This window comes from Alnus glutinosa, chromosome 7, assembly GCF_958979055.1.
Source record: "Alnus glutinosa chromosome 7, dhAlnGlut1.1, whole genome shotgun sequence".
NCBI lineage: Eukaryota > Viridiplantae > Streptophyta > Magnoliopsida > Fagales > Betulaceae > Alnus > Alnus glutinosa.
The window spans coordinates 13,299,174-13,317,152 of NC_084892.1; the positions used below are offsets into that span (position 1 = coordinate 13,299,174).

The 17,979-nt window shown below is 38.9% G+C and overlaps 1 protein-coding gene across 1 annotated transcript; it reads left to right on the forward strand.

Moving 5' to 3' along the window:
• The first annotated feature begins 9,904 nt into the window (after window positions 1-9,904).
• On the forward strand, window positions 9,905-14,912 carry LOC133872989 (histone-lysine N-methyltransferase, H3 lysine-9 specific SUVH1-like). Its single transcript, XM_062310686.1, has 3 exons — window positions 9,905-10,024; window positions 10,461-12,805; window positions 14,550-14,912. The coding sequence occupies exon 2, from the start codon at window positions 10,721-10,723 to the stop codon at window positions 12,740-12,742; it is 2,022 nt and encodes a 673-aa protein (XP_062166670.1). The 5' UTR covers window positions 9,905-10,024; window positions 10,461-10,720; the 3' UTR covers window positions 12,743-12,805; window positions 14,550-14,912.
• The last annotated feature ends 3,067 nt before the right edge of the window (window positions 14,913-17,979 follow it).

Sequence of the window (17,979 nt, forward strand, 5' to 3'; positions counted from 1 at the left end):
GTGCTCCCTCCTGAAAGCACAAAAGGCCAAAGCCAAGAAAGAAGTGCCCAGACAAGCTCATTATGGCACTAGACCTGCAGCTCAGCATCGGACTCCATGGCATTAGGCACCTCACCAAGCACCAAGGTATCAATATCAAGCCCCTTGGTCTCATGCTCCTCAGCATCAGCGGCCTCAGCAGCGGTTTGTACCAGCAAATCACAATGGCACCTATAAGAGCAAACCCAAGCAGTTTAAAAGGCCTCAGAAGATGAAAGAAGAGCAATACTCCAGTGAGCCTCCAATCTGGATGCAGAACATGATGGAGTGGATGATGCAGTCCTGCCAGCAACCACCCACTAGAAGGCAAGCTTGGGTCGAGAAGGACAGCTACCCCATGAGGGGGTACAGACGCACCTAGCAGTTTTGGGTGTTCATGCCTAGGATTCAGTTCCTAATCCTATGGCATCAGGTTTGATTGGTCATTTTACTTGACATATTGTTATATGCAATCTAGGAACCAGTTGTGTTTGCCCCCTATGTTTCTTGAAAGAACTATGCTGGTACTTTTTGGGGAAGACAGAAAAAGCAGGTTGAGCGACTGTTTTTCTGTAGTGGCATCATTGAACGTACACAGGTTTGATCTTGCCTTTGCATATGATGTAATTTCAATATTGCTTGTTGTTTTGTTTTTTTTAAAAAAATAAAAATAAAAAAATGGGGAGAATTTGCAGGATTTATTTTCTCTTGGCTTTTTAGATATTGCATGTCTTTTTGCCTGATATCTCAATTCTGTAAGCATTAATCTACTCTGCTTAGATATAATTGAGAGTTTATGACTATATTGGCCAAGTGTTTTTCCTGTTTATGCAAAAAGTAGGATAGCTTCTTTTCCTCACGCGATGAAAAAGTGCAGTATCCCGGGCTCCCCTAAAGGTACATCTTTCCTTCTCTGACCTGTTTGTTTCTAGAAATTCTAGATAAGAGAAGAAGTTTTTGATAAGATGACCAAATTGACCTCATGCTAGTTGAACCTAGAGCCTATAAACTCTGGCACTCCCTATAGTTTGCAGCACCATAAGAAACAAGCAGTTAATCGTATGAAATCTATGCTTTACAGTATATATTCTCTGCTTATGTGCTACATTTTGTTAGTATTTTGGCCTTATTCTGTATTTGGACAAAATCACTTATGTGTAATGATATGGTAAACAGGGATTCCACTTTCAGAGTGATGTTAGAAGATTCTGCCTGCGAGTCAGAAGAATTTCAAGTTCCCTGTCAGCCGTCCGGACGATGTGTCATCCCGTCCGGATGCCCATCTGTCTACTGTTCCATCAGTCCGGATGACGTGTCATTCCGTCTAGACATCAGACAAACAAGCATCATCTGTCTGGACGACGTGCTTATTCCGTCCGGACACCTACATCGTATCGAGAAGCTTCTGTGCAAACTTGCTCCGTCCGGACGTTTCAACAGCACGTCCGGACGCCTATCAGTTCTTGAACGGTTCACTAATTCTTTCCAAGTTCAAGAAAGGGAAGATCAATCAACCGTCCGGACGATGTGGTATTCTGTCCGGACGCGTATCTCCATAAGGCAAGAATCGCAGTTCAAAATGAACCGTCCGGACATCTAACAGCTGTGGTCCGGACGCTAGTGCATCATATATGGTAACTGCCAATTCGACTTCAACCGTCCGGACGTCTCCCTCTCATGGTCCGGACGCACGCGCATCAGATATGGAAATTGCGTGTTGAAGTTTAGCCGTCGGGACGCTCCTGCCCCATGGTCCGGACGCGCTAAGCCTGTTATGGAAATTACTTGCAGCGGACGTGCGTCCGTCTGGACGATCAAGCCATCCCGTCCGGACGATGTTCTTATACAGGAAAGATTTCTCCGCGAAAATTTTGGAAAATCCTGTCGCACAGTTGTCCGTCCGAACGGCTCCCAGGCAAAATTTGCCAAACGCCCATTCTGACCCCCAGCCTATAAATAAGGGTCCTTGGGCACTTAGAGTTGTAAGAATTCAGTATGAATTCCATTAGAGCTCAAAGACGTGATATCTCTTCTGAAGCCATTTTTCAAGTGTGCTGTGCTGCAAACCGAAGTTTATCTTAGAGGTCGGCTCTAAGGTAAGGAGTTCCATTGAAGACCCCTTCAGGTAGGTGAACCTGGTTGGGAAGCGTTCGTGTTGGGTTACACATCAGAGATCAAGGTACGACCACTGCATCGGTACATGTGAGTGTTACTATCTTATATCTAGCTTTGTCTTCTGAATAGTGAAATTCCTAGGTTTGGCTGCCCCGGAGTGGTTTTTCTCTTAACTGAGTTTCCACTTTGTCAACAAAAATATCTGTGTCATTTACTTTCCGTTGTGCTTTAATTTTTGTTGATACTTATGCACACACTTTATCTTTGAAGTCAATTTCAATTTTTCACATTTGCTTTATGCCTTGCCCTCTACGTGCAAGTAAAACATTTACGTTGTCCTTCATGGTACAAGTAAATCACTTAGGTGCTGCATCGCAGGGGGAGTGTATCAGATGAGGGTAGCTAGGCCCTAGTAAGGTTTGACTTTTGGCTTATCTTTCATTTATTTTCTCTCCTGTCTAAGAAAATCTGGTTGCTATTGGTCAAAATATTGAAAGTCATACCTTGTGGGAAAAGAGTCTTCACACACACATGTGCATTGAGTGAGTTGAGTTGTAAATTTGAATTTTCTATGACTAGGAAAAATATTTGTGCTAATTAAAAATCTCAACTCTCTTTTATATCTCTGTTTAGTTTTGAGATGCTCTCTGATTGTGTTATCAGTTGATTATACATGCATGTTCTGACACTGACTTGAGAAAATTTATCTCTGTAAAATTTTACTCAGTTTTTCTGGTGTTTTAGTCTGGAGCGTCCGGACGGTCCCTCTTGGCGTCCGGACTGGTGGAGTTCAGCAGTTCGGATGTTTCCCTTTTTGGAGTCCGAACGGACGGCATTTTGTCGTCCAGACAGGATCCGTTCCACGCTCGGACGTGAGCTGTCATCTTCGGGAGGACGGGTAATTTAATTCGTTCGAACGTGCGTAACCGTTTTGCTCCTTTCCGAGGCAGCGCGCGTCCGGACGTCATCAAAACACCGTCCAGACGGGCACCCTACAGAGGCTATAAATAGCCCAGATCGCCGATCTCACTCCTCAATACCCCACAAAATCCCTTCTTTTGACACTTTGTGAGTAATTTCTTGAGTCTTTGGAGTTTCCTCCACGTGTCTTCTTGTGCATTCTCATTCCATTCCAGGTATTTTTTCTTAGTCTCTTTCTTTTTCAGTTCATTTATTTCAAACTGTTAGAGAGTTAATTTTGGACTGAGATTGAATTTATGTGATGCATATTGGGATTATTTGTGATGATATTTTTAGGACTAAAATTGTGATAAATTCTGTTTTTATTCTTACAAAAGTCCTTTTTACTGCTGTTATTCTGCCAAATTTTTGTTACACTAACAAGAATATTTTTTTGTGGATTATTTTTGGCAAAAATTCTTGTTGGTTCTTTTGCAGAATCATGTCTGCCATCAGCTCCCAGCGCCGGGTCCACCAGAGTACAGAGGAACAGCAGAGTGCCTTCCAAGCCAAGATCATGGACCGCAATGTCCTCGTTGAGCAGAACGTGGTCCGTGCTGACATCATGGTGCCTCCATTGGATAGCATTTATGAGACTATCCAAACCTATCATTGGGGCTACCTCTACACTTGTGCCTGCATCGTCCTCACCAGGCTAGTCAGGCTCTTCTATGCCAACCTTGAGGTGGCTCAGGATGATGAGCATGGGGTGTTACTGCAGTCCACTATTGACGGACACATCGTCACTGTAGATCCCCAGACCATCAGTCGGTTCCTCGGAGTACCAGTCCTTGATCTGCCTGCCAGTCCTTACAATGAGGTGGTGCTTCCTCCATCTATGGACGATCTCTGAGAGTTCTTCGATGCAGTTCCACAGGGTGAGGGGCGTCCGACTAATATCAAGATTGGTGCACTAGCTCCGGCTCATCGTATGTTGGCCAAAATTGTTCAGCACAATCTCTGGCCAATTGCCAAGCGCAGTGATCTGATACTGAAGAGGGCACATTTTGTTTATGTTGTTCATCTTCGCTTGCCTTTCTATCTTTGCAAGCATATTCTGGGAGTCATGCTCGAGGCTCGTGATGAGAGCAATACCGGTCTCCCCTTCGGCTGCCTAATCACTCAGATCATCCTTCAGTCAGGTATCAATGTGAATGGAGAGCCTAGGATGAAGATCCAGCAGCCCTCCGGCAAACAGACACTGATGAAGTCGAATGCGCAGCTGCGACGAGAGGATTCTGATGATGACATGCCTGCTGCTATGCATGTTGCTTTTCCAGACGTGGCTTCATCCTTTCATACCGTCCCGCCATCTGAGCCAGAGGCTAATTATTCTCAGATCATGGAGGCCTTAGCTGCCATTCAGGGAGGCATGACCACCATGCAACAGTCCCTCTCCTCCTTGCAGCTCGAAGTGCTGTCCATCAACAAGCGGGTGGAGCAGACCCATTTGGACCTTCAGGAGTGCCTTCGAGTCCATCATCCAGATAGCAGTGATGATGAGGATGCTGCAGCTCAGACTGTCCACATGCAAGAGGATGTTTGATTTCCCTCTGTTTGTATTTTTTTTGTTATTTTGAGACATTTTGTTATTTTCTATTATTTTGTTAAAAACTTAAACTAATATTACTCTGTTTACCCGGGTCCTTCTGAGACCGTTAGGGGGAGTAATTTTTATGACAGTTGGTTTTTATTACTCTATTTTAACCTTTGTCCCTTTGTGACAAAAAATGGGAAGTAATTTTAATTTTTGGACCGGGAATGTATTTCCAAACCGGTCAAGTGATTTTTGTCCCAGAATGGCCAAAGGGAGAGTTTGTTAGTATTTTGGCCTCATTCTGTGTTTGGACAAAATCACTTATGTGTAAAGATGCTGTAAACAAGGATTCCACTTGACAGAGCATTTTCAGAAGACTTTGCATTGCGAAAAAGATAGAAGATTTCAGTTTCCCTGTCAGCCGTCCGGACGACGTGTCATCCCGTCCGGACGCCATTCTGTCCACTGTTTCATCCGTCCGAACGACGTGTTCATCCCGACCGGACACCAGACAGACCAACATCATCCGTCCGGATGACGTATCTTTTCCGTTCGGACCCTACACTGTGTCGAGAAGCTTCTGTTCCAGCTCGCATCCGTCCGAACCTCTCAGCAGCCCGTCCGAACGCCTATCAGTACTCGAACAGTCTCAGATTCTTTCCAAGTTCAGTATATGGGAAGATTGATACACCGTCCGGACGATGTGGTTTCCCGTCCGGACGTGATCATAAACAAGGCAAGAATCGCAATTCAAATGTCACCGTTCGGACGTCAGTCAGCATTGGTCCGGACGCGTGATCATCAGTTAAGGAAATTGCCGATTCGACTTCAACCGTCCGGACGTCTGCCTCTCTTGGTCCGGACGCACGCATAGCAGATATGGAAATTGCGTGTTAAAGAATTGCCGTCCGGACGTTCATCCCCGTTGGTTTGGACGCGCTAAGCCTTATATGAAAATTACTTGCAGCTGACGTGCGACCGTCCGGACGTCAATGTCTCATCGTCCGGACGCGGGTCTTAAACAGGAAAGATTTTCAGCGAAATTTTTGAAAAATCCTGTCACACAGTTGTCCGTCCAGACAGCCCAGGTTCACCGTCCGGACGGCGTCCATACATATTACAGCAGTCGCCCATTCTGCACCTCAGCCTATAAATAGAGGCCCTTGGGCATTGAGAACTGCAAGAATTCGGTATTGAATTCCACAAGAGCTCAGAGAAGTTCAAGATCCCTCTGAAGCCGTTTCAAGTGTGCTGCGCTACAACTGAAGTCTATCTTAGAGGTCAGCTCTAAGGTAAGGAATTTCATTGAAGACCCCTTCAGGTAGGAGACTTGGTTGGGAAGCGTTCGTATTGGGTTACACGTCAGAGAGCAAGGTACGACCATTGCATCGGTACATGTGAGTGTTACTATCTTGTATCTAGCTTCGTCTTTTTAATAGTGGAATTCCTGGGTTTGGCTGCCCCGGAGTGGTTTTTCTCTTGATTGAGTTTCCACTTCGTCAATAAAAATCTGTGTCTTTTACTTTCCGCTGTGCTTAATTTTTTGTTGATACTTGTTGCACACACTTTATTTTTAGAAGTCAATTTCAATTTTCATAAACGATATTAGAAAATTATGTTTAGAAGTCAGCGATGGTAAAAGAGTTTAAATAGGTTTTTGTAAATTACATTGATTCATTGTTGCATGTATATAACTGTGCAGTCATCATTTCTGTGGATCTCTCTTTGAAGCACAAAACTGTAAGTATTTCTAAAATACTTATTGAGGGTGATATTGGGGTTCCATAATATGGTGATTTATGCTTTATTTAATTATATGCATATTTATTTAAAAGTATGCAAGTGCGTATTTCTAAAATACTTACTGACGATGATACTGGTTTCTATAATGTTGTGATCTCTACTTTACTTAATTGTATACGATTTGTTTTGGACTTTGCATATTTTTACTCTCATGAATCATGAGCCTGCTAATAAATTGACGTTGCATATTTTACAGTTATGAGTTATGAACTTGCTAATAAGTAAGACTCGGGATTTAAGTCCCAAGGCATCAATAATCAATAATTAGCAATGGCCGAAGGTTTTTCAAGGCACTAACCAGCCAGCTAAACCGAGGGTTAACGCCGCAAGGCAAAGACCGAAGATTTAAGTCCCAAGGCCTAGCAAAACTGAAGGTTTAAGTTCTAGAGTACCTATCACCAATAATTATAAGAATGAAAGTTTAAGTCTCAAGGCACCAATCATCAATAAATGATAAGACCGGAGATGGTTAAAGACCCACGACACCAATATATGATAAGACCGTATTATGAGTTAAAGTCTCACGGCACCTATAAATGATAAGACCATATTATGAGTTAAAGTCTCACGACATCTATAAATGATAAGACTGTATTATGAGTTAGAGTCCCACGACACCTATAAATAAAACTGTGCATATGAATCTATCATTACATCATATTGTTGCATTGTGTATTGTTAAATAAATCCGTATTTCATTATATTATTGAAGGCAGTTGATTCACTTGATTACATTATGGGATTGTGGTGATAGTCACAATCACAAAATTAAAAAAGTGAGGTATTGATTTCAAATCACGCGTTTACCCAGGGAATTATCTTAGATTTACCTTTAATAAAATAAATTATGTTCTTACCGTAAGACGATTATGGGTACGGATAGGTCATGTGAAGGACAGTTATGGATTGTGATATAGTTAGTGCTATTATATTGTACACTTCGTCAGCATGATTTTGTCTTAAAATTGTAGCAATTTTCTTAAGTAGCTGCCTTTGACTGTGTGTTAAATAGACTTTTTCGAAACTTACATGATTACTGTGATAATTTCTCTTAAGCATAGTTTGTCATAAAAACCTCGTGTTTAAACCTTAATGATATTTTGGATGACAATTCCTCAAAACACTTGCTACAAAAGATTATTTTTCTAACGTTTATTGCTTGCTTAAATCGGGCTCACTTACAAGAACTAAGTTTCGTTGATGATTTACTTACTAAGTCGTGGACTTATGTGATTATTTCTACTTGTAAAACATTATTGTTTTACATACTAGTTGGTTGTAGTTCAATGGTGAAGACTAGAGGTATTTGTGAGGATTTGAAGTTGTTGTGCGAAGTCTTGTAGAGACAGCTTAATGTGTTTTTTTTCTATATATTCATGTGTTGTGAGAGAATAGTGGAATTTCAAATGTTATTGTATTTTTGGAAGTTTTGTTTGTATTGATGAGGTAATGATAAAATAAAGAAAGAAAGAATACCATGATAAATAGAATTTGAGCTAAGATCAACGTTGCATTTCCGTTGCATTTATTTCGACTTTATGATGGTAGGGGCGCTACGAGTGACACTCTGAGTCAATTACTAATTAATTAATTTTCGGGGGCATTACAACTTTGCTGTTTTTATATTTGGTGATGGTTATGTAATTTCCAAAAAAAAAAAAAAAATGTTGCAAGAATCCTCCGATTACTGTACCTTGAAAGGTAAAGGGTGACTTCCCATTTGGTATGTTTTCGAAGGGGGTGTAGTACCTTGTGTGTATATATATATGAGTTGCATTAAATTTAGTTGAATTCGACTCGTTTTTAATATTTGGGTTCGACCTATTTATTAAAGGTTAATGATATTTATACACATATTGTGTGTACACACAATCATATTTGTTGTGCGTCTCATGGTCTCATATTAAATGTGAGTGTGTGTACAATGTGTGTACAAATTAGGGCTAAGCATGGGGCGGGGATGGCATTTTTTTGGCCCCACCCCGCAGGGGTGCGGATTCCCTTTGTGGAACCCGCACCCCGTAAAAAATGCCCTGCAACTGTGCAGGGTGGTTGGGGGTGGGGAGGGGATGCACAGGGCGGGGATCCCCGCGGGTATTTCTTTCACATTTTCTTTTTGTCTTTTTTCACAATTTTTCCCAGGAACCAAACAATAAATAATTACGAATAAAAATAAGTGGATCAGAAGAAGAGAAGAAGGAAAGAAGAAAAGAAGAGACCGAGAGAAAGTATACCTTTCACGTGGGCATGGGCATGGGCATGGGCGTGGGCGTGGCCATGGAGCAAACGCAGCACGCAGGATTCGGCAAGAAATCTTGAAGAAGAAGAAGAAGAGGCGTGGGCATGGGCGTGGGCATGGAGCAAACGCAGCAGGCAGGATTCGGCAGGAAATCTTGAAGAAGAAGAAGAAGATGCGAAGGGGTGCGGCGCTAGAGTTTAAGAAGAAAAGAAAGGAAAAAATGTGAAGAGGGAGGGGGGGGGGGGGGGGGGGACGCGGCACTGCTAGTTTGATACGATTTTTTGTTTTTTTGTTTATTTTTAGTTGTGCGGGGCGGGGCCCCGGGGTTTTTAAAAACTCCAACCCGCAACTTGTCCCGCCCATACAAGTATATCATTTTTGGACCCGTACTCGTAAAAAATCAACTAAAACCCGAGATTTTAGGGGCAGGGCAGGGCATGCGGGTTGTGGCGAGTTTGCGAGTATTTGATCAGCCCTAGTACAAATAACACATCTCTTTATTAAATGAATTGAACTTGAATCAAGCTTATATAAATCAATCTGATATCATTTAAATGGTTCAGTTCATGTTAAGCCCTTAAAAAAAAAAAAAAAAAATTAAATAAGGGAAAAGTACAAATGCCATTTCAAACTACCATTTCATTGCTAATGAGCCTTCTAAACTATCAATTGTGTTAATGTTTTCCCTAATAAACTACCAAAAAATCAATGTCCCCCTTAAAGCCAACGAAAATACAAAAATAACCCTAAAAAAGGTTTTAATAAGACGAATATATATTTATAAATTCAAAAAAAAAAAATTAAAACGATTTTTTTTTTTAAAAAAAAAACGATTTTTGTTTTGAAATATTTTAAAAGAAAGAATAAAAAAAATTGAGAAAAATGAAAATCTAAGGGGGAAGGGGGGCAAACTTATTTTTTTAATTTTTTTTAAAATAACTTTTTAGTTTTTTTATTTAGTTTTTATATAATTTTAAGAATTTTTTATAATTTTATGAAATATATTTTTGTTATTGTAAAACACATTAAGCTTGATTGATAATTTAGAAAAGTTATTAATACAATTGATAATTTAGGAGCCGACATACTTCTTCCATTAAATAAATAGTTTTCGGACCTTGCAGCTTTTCTACGCAAGGTACGGAACACATGCAACGATTTCCTGCATCTGAAATCATATATAATCCATAAGCTTTCAAATAAAACGCCGCCACGTGAGCACTAAAAATATATTGTTCCGACAGTCGAAAACGAAAACAGAGGTTTTGAGTTTAAATGGGTTTGGGAAAGGGAAAAAATCATTGTGAAAGAAGCTCAAACTCTTTCTCTCAAGTCGGCAAATCCTATGTCAGGTGCAAACTGTTCTCGTTTGATTGAGATCTGTCTTTTGTATTATGTCCATCTTTTTGCCTCTGATCTGTGTTACCATCTTCCACATGTCTCTGAAATGATTTTTAACCGTTTCTGATTTCGTTTTCATAGCCCACATTTATTTTTTTTCTTTTTCTTTTTTGAATAAATCTATTCCACTTGTTGGGTATTTTTTCTTTCCCCTCTGTTTGGTTGCTGGGGAAACTGAGCGAGAGAAAGTGAACAGAAATTTGGGATATTGATCATCTTTCTAATAACTTGCATGTCCACTTCAACTAAGCTTACATGCTCTCTTTCAGGGTTTATGCTTATATTTTGGGTTTCTTTTCTCCTCTTCTCTGGAAATTCCAGTGTTCCTAGCTCAGTCTCTTAGTTTTGCTTCTCTATCTGACTTCATTTCTACCTTGCATGTCGCAGGAATTTATTATTTGCTGAGTACTGGAGTTTGCATCTTTCAGCGCTTCTCTAAAGACTTTCTGCTTCTTCTGTAACGTATTCTGTTACTGAAATGTTTATGCTTTCGTGTAAGAAAATGTTGCTTGCTGTTGCTTTAGTTAGAAGTAGATTTGTCTCGGACGTGGTTTGACTAATGTTGGATAGAAGAGAAGAAATTGGTTATTAGGGAAGCTGGTACGGTGTTTGGGAAACAGTGTTTGTGTTGTCCTAAAAGTGTTTTCATGGAACACTCAGTTCCTGTTTCTGGCTCACTTGATAAGTCTAGGGTACTGGACGTGAGGCCCTTGCGGTGTCTTGTTCCTGTATTCCCATCAGCATCTAATTTTTCTTCAGTTCCAAATCCCCAAGTTGCTGCCCCCTTCGTTTTTGTACCCCCATCTGGTCCTTTCCCACCTGGGGTTTCCCCATTTTACCCCTTTGGTTCGCCAGGAAACCCAGGTGCTGTACCCAATCAAAATGCGCACTTTACTTTCACCAACCCAATATCTACTGCAGTCCCAATCACTACAATTAGGACTCCATCCACCCAGCATGTGGCAGATGCCAATGGAGATACGAGTAAGCCGAAGAGGCCAAAAAGTAGTATTAGGTCCCTGAAGAAAACAAAAGCTGGCCGGCACATCAATATTGCCTTGGATGATGTTGACATAGAATCAGTGGTTGAAAATATTCTCGCATCATCTAATGTCACCTCATTTGATATGGTCCAACAAGCCAATGGTGACAAGGAGTTGGTTGGATACATACTCATGATGTATGATTTTCTCCGAAGAAAGGTGACACAAATTGAAGAATCGAAGGAAGCAATTCCAGGAGTAACAAGACGACCCGATTTAAGAGTAGCTAATATTTTGATGAATAAAAGGATCCGGACGAATACGAGGAGGAGAATTGGAGTTGTGCCTGGTGTTGAAGTTGGGGATATTTTCTTTTTCAGAATGGAGTTGTGCTTGATTGGATTGCATGCCCCATGTATGGCTGGAATTGATTACATGAACCTTAAGATTAGTCAAGATGATGAGCCCGTAGCTGTCAGCATTGTTTCATCCGGAGGATATGATGATAACATGGAGGATGGAGATGTCTTGATTTATAGTGGACAAGGTGGGAATTATTACCGGAAAGGTAAGGAAATAAGTGATCAGAAGCTTGAAAGAGGTAATCTTGCTTTAGAGAAAAGCTTGCATCGAGGTAATGAGGTTAGGGTGATTCGGGGTTTTAAGGATGTAGCATATACAACTGGAAAGGTATATGTCTATGATGGTCTTTACAAAATCCAGGAGTCATGGGTGGAGAAAGGAAAGTCAGGTTGCAATATATTTAAGTACAAACTTGTCAGGTTACCTGGCCAGCCTGAAGCGTTCACGATTTGGAAATTGATTAAGCAATGGAAGGAAGCAATTAATTCTAGGGTTGGGATTTTATTGCCAGATCTTACTTTGGGGGCAGAAAATTTACCTGTGTCTCTTGTAAATGATGTTGATGATGAGAAGGGCCCTGCGCATTTCACTTATTTTCCTACTCTCAAGAATTTGAAACCAGTAAATCAGATGGAACCCTCCACTGGCTGTATTTGCATTAGTGGATGTCGTCCTGGTGATCCCAACTGCCCTTGCATTAAAAAAAATGCTGGTTATCTCCCATATAATCCAAATGCAGTTCTCGTCAACCAAAAGTCCTTGATATACGATTGTGGTCCTTCCTGTCAGTGCCCTCCTAATTGCAGGAACCGAGTATCACAAGGTGGTCTGCGAGTTCGCCTGGAAGTGTTTAAAACTAAGGATAAAGGTTGGGGTCTAAGGTCCTGGGATCCCATCCGTGCTGGAGCTTTTATATGTGAATATGCCGGGGAAGTTGTTGCTGACTATAAGGTAGAGAAGCTTGGAAGTGAAAATGATGATGATTACATTTTTGATGCAACCCGCATTTTTCAGATTTTGGAGCTGCCAGGTGATTCCAATGAGGCTCCGAAGATTCCACATCCTTTAATTATAAGTGCAAAAGGCGTTGGGAATGTAGCTCGATTTATGAATCACAGCTGCTCTCCAAATGTATTCTGGCAGCCAGTTTTACGTGAAAATAAAAATGAATCGGACCTCCATATTGCGTTTCATGCAGTCAGACATATTCCTCCTATGGCAGAGTTGACATATGATTATGGGATAGTCCCGCCTGACAAAGCAGACCTGAGGAAAAAAAAATGCCTTTGTGGGTCGATAAAGTGCAGAGGTTATTTTCATTAATGTTTATATCAATGGGCATCTGTCAATGAGGATGGTCCTTGCTAACTTAATCTTCTAAAAAAGGTTAGAGGTCTCCGGTGTCCTAATTGAATTCCTTGCTTACTATCAATAAGATGTTCCTCTTTAATGTTTTTTCTTTTCCTGTTGAATGATTCAAATGCTCAAAACATTAGTGAATTTATGCAAGTATTGGAACATTCACCATGGGAAGTATTATTGCATTCTGGAATATGGCAGGTGTTAAGGTGTCTACAAATATTATTCTGAGAAATAGTCAATGTCGATTCTCTGTAACCCTTTCTTAGACTAGTCGTGTCCATTGTTCTTAAAGATGTCTCAAGCATGGCTGCTGAGGCATGTCTTGTAGTCAAGACCTTCATGAATGACCTGAGACACAACCAGTTGGAGTTGCAAGCAGGCAGGGGATAAGCCAAGTCTTCTGGTTGGGTATAGTTATGCATAAACAAAGCATGTGCATTTCCATCCTGAGCTGGAGTCACAAAATATTCACCACTTGGTGTAATAGAATCAACCAACAAAAAGTTTTATTTGTATACAATTATTGCAATATGAAAGCCATGGCCAGGTTCTACTGTTGTAATTGCAGTAACAAAATAGTGGAAATTTATCCATTTTCATTCTGAAAGATAACAATAGAAAATAGCTTATGGCTTTTAAAAGGATGCAGCAATGAGAGAAATTTACTATATTAGATGAACCTAAAATTGAAATGGTAAGTATAATTTTCATTTAATTTTGTGTTCTGACAAGAAAAGTCACTGGCTCAGTGGCTCTGCTGTGTGCATTTTTTTTGGGTGCAGGCTTGGGGGGGAAGGGTGGGGTTGTTTGTGCCAAGGTTATGCAAAAGTGGTCATATCTTCATTTTTCACTGAGTTCTAATGTTCTTCATTGTTTTTTAAGCTTCTGTTAAAAAAAAAAAAGTATATTTTTTTTCTGTTCAAAATTTCTTAGTTTGTGATATCATTTTGCTCTCTCTCTCTCTCTCTCTCTCTCTCTCTCTCTCATGCACATGTACAGCGTATGTTTTCTCTTTTAAATGTTTGTGTAATTTTGGGTTGTAGTTTGGTTGACTAGTAACCTAAATATGTTGTCAAGACATCGAACAACTTATTCTTTTACCAAAAGAAAGTGGTCACTTATAATGAAGTCTTTATTGTAGATTAGTTTGATTATTTGTGGTTGTACTTTAGGCGTTTGGGGGTGTTGCACTCAGATTTGAGAGGGTTTGATGGATATGTCAAGCAGTATACACAGTTAAGTTTGCACCTTTATTTCTGTTTGAAAATTAAATTTTTAACGTTTAAGGTTTGGTTGGTATTTCCTTTTGCACAACTTTATATGTTTCTATCTTAGGTGAGTACAAATAGAAAAGTGCCTGACCACCGATCATGTTCTGCATTAGCAGGTGTAATCTAGGATTTTGGCTTTTACATTCACCATCCCTGTCCAACCCTTGGCTGCAATATCTGTATTCAGAATTTAATATAGCACTATCAGCAAACTACCTCCAAATACTGTGTTTGCATAGGAGATATCTAGGCGGTGTAGCTATCCCAAAAGAAAGAAAGTGTTTACCGTAGACAAATTTTGTTGTATCATGGTAGTATACATCTTTATTTGTTTGGTAATAATAGTGTGACATGGTGCATGCATAGTTTTTTTATGTCAAAAAAAAAAAAAAAAAACTAATTAAAGGGTCTGCAATATGAAATTGCAGAGTATTTCACTATTTTGGCTTGCCGAAATTATATTCTCACCATTGTGTTTTATCTTGTTCTTTTCTTAGTTGCCTATGGTTGACAGCGAGAAAGAGCTTCAAGGTGGCTGCACTGGCTGGGAATGCACGTCTCTGCTGGGCACATTACCTTGAGAACTACTTTTGACTGGTATGCAAGATGCCAAATTTTCCTACTTGTAGTGAATCTGTGAATGGGTTCACCAAATGCCAGATGTGTATGTATTAATATTTGCAAGTTGTAGTATGGAACTTTACGAGACAGGTGTTGTGTAATTTAAGCAGTTTAGTGTCGTCCATCTCTGCTCTTTTCTTTAATTAGTGAAGCTAGCTTTCCATTTTTGGGGAAGTGCACTTCTGTTACCTGGTTAACATTAAGCAGATTTGAGGTGAACATTTGAAGTGTTTTGAGCATTTTCTGTTGCCCAAATTATTAGAACGTGTTTGTAACACTTCAGTCCCATATTAGAAAGATGAGTAGCCGATATAGAGTGTGAGTAGTTTATAAGAGATGCTTATGAGTGCTATATCTTACATTGGTTACCTAATAAGTGAAACTGAGCTTTATAAGTGATTTTAGAGAAGCTCCAAATTGATTAATCTTTTTGGGGTAATAGTATAGATGTGGTTAGCGTTTTTTCTAGGTCGTTACAAATAATATCAGAACTACTTAATAATGCTATTTGGTAGTTCATGTTTGGGCCAAACATTGTCACTTTTATTTTCTCTTTGGGCTACCATTTACAAGCCCGTAGTAATAAAACACATTGTTCTATTTTATCACACTAACCTATAAAAGAATATAATCATCTTATATTATTTTATTTAATCATAATAAACTTAATAGACTTTTCCATTAAATTTTTAAGTGTGAGTTTTACCACATTAAACCAACTTATTTTTAATTTAATCATAACAAACGTGTTAAATAATTTATTGAACATTACAAAACTAATCAATGTCAACTCCAATCAAAGACAGACAAATGTCGCCGTTGATTGGTCATCATTAGCGGTGATTGTGAAGTCAATGTTGATGAGTATTAGCGTTAGGATTATTTGGGTTGACATCTTTAACGTCAACATGTCACTGCCAAAGATCAATAGTGTTAACTGAAGAGGGTGTTACACGACACACACCGGCAATGGAATAATTCTTCCTTTATATATATCGTGTATATGTTATATTGATACTGAATATTACGGTACTCTCCATATAGATGTTAGAGAATATAACGATACTGTATATTACGGTACTTTTCATATATTGTAGGATTTGAATTAATTCTCATTAATTGTAATTGATTATAATCAAATTAGATTTGAATATATTCAATTCAGATTTGATTGTATTCTCTTTACATACCATTTTGTATTATCTCTATATCCCTATAAATATGGATAATTTGTATTGTAAATCAATTAAGCAATAAGAGTAACAATGTAGCCTTTTGGGTTTTACTTTGTGGACGTAGGTCATTAACTGAACCACGTAAAATTCATTGTCTCTATTTCTTATTATTCCACTTTATTTTCTTTTACTTTTATGTTTTCTTTCATGGTATCAAAGCTATAGGCTAACGCCAATGTTCGATCCAATGGTCTTGTGATTTATTTCTCTTGTTTTTCATTTTCTTGTATTTTAGTTTTCTTATAGTCAATGCTTTGCAAATCTCATCCACATAGATATTGCAGTGTATTTGACGAAAGAAAAAAAAAAAAAGAAAAAAAAAAGAAGAAATTTCGTACTGTTCCTGAGAAAAGAAAAGAATAGAAAAAAAAAAAAATTGTATTTCGTTATGGGCAGATTTCTTATTGTTCCTGAGAAAAAAAAGAGGAAATTTCGTTATGAGGAGATTTCGTACTGTTCCTGAGAAAAAAAAAATGCATTTTGGTTTTGGGGAGATTACTGTTCCTGAAAAAAGAAAAGAAAAAGAAAAAATAAAAAATCTTTCCGTGTGTTTTCACGGTGGGTGTTTGTAGATTGACTCTTTGTCGATCCTAGTTAGTGTCACCGGCAAGTTCTCATCTGCTCTGGCAGTTTCAGATCGTTTGAGGCGGCGTCTGGTTATATCCGTTGAGTTTCGGGCGGTTCTGTTGTGTTCACCGGCGATGTTTGGCCATTAATAGTGTTTTCACTGTTGTTAGCGGCTTTTGTGGTATTTTGATATTTTTCACCAACTTTTGAGTTGTCCGGCGATGTTACAGGCGATATGTGGTGTTCTTCGGCGAGATTAAGTCCTGCCGGCAAGTTTTTGGCAGGTCTCAGGCGAGCTGTTGGAGACGGAGGTTCCCGTTTGGTTACATGTATTTCGTTTGGTTTTTCAAACCGTTCAGTTCAGTGTTTTCTTGGTAAAAAAAACAAAAAAAAACAAAAAAGGGAAACGTGTAGAGAAACTGAGAAAGGCTTGGTTATTTATGTGCATGACTTGAATCAAATGAGTGTAGCGTCGTGTAGATGCAACGAAGGAAAAAAAAAAAAAAAAAAAAAAAAAAAAAGAAGAAAAGAAAAGAAAAAAAAAATATTAAAAAAAGGACAAGTTGCCCATATTATTTTGGCCCTTTGTTGGTTCCTTATTTTGGTCATTGACCCATATTTTGGCATGTGGTATTGTTTCAAATCCATGTCTATTTTAGCCCATAGTTGGCCCCATATATTTTTGGCTCCTGTGGTATTGTTTCAAACCCAGGCCCATTTCAACTCATTGTTGGCTTTTATATTTGGCTCATAGTTAGCCCATTATTTGTATTTTGGCATTTGTGGTCTTATTTTAAGCCCATGCACATTTAGCCCCCAGTTGGCTCGAAGAAGAAGGAGGAAGACGAAGAAGCAGAAGAAGGAAGACGAAGAAGAAGAATAAGAAATATATTCTCTAAACTGGGTTATATATGACCCAACATAAAATTAAAAAAAAAAAAAAAAAAAAAAAATCAAATTCAAGATTTCAGAATCTTCCACCTTGAGTTTGCAGGGGGATGTTAGAGAATATATTGATACCGTATATTACGGTACTCTCCATATAGATGTTAGAGAATATAACGATACACTCTCCATATATTGTAGGATTTGAATTAATCCTCATTAATTGTAATTGATTATAATCAAATCAGATTTGAATATATTCAATTCTGATTTGATTGTATTCTCTTTACATACTATTTTGTATTCTCTCTATATCTCTATAAATAGAGATAATTTGTATTGTAAATCAATTAAGCAATAAGAGCAACAATGTAGCCCTTTGGGCTTTACTCTGTGGACGTAGGTTATAGACCGAACCACGTAAAATTCACTGTCTCTATTTCTTATTATTCCGCTTTATTTTCTTTTACTTTTATGTTTTCTTTCAGTATATATACGTGAGGTTTTATGATTTTGTCATGAATTGCTTGCTGTAAGAATTATCAATGATGTAATTATCTTATTGCATATATACTACTTAAAAGATAACACAAAGTAGGTACATAAATTGAGGGGCAAA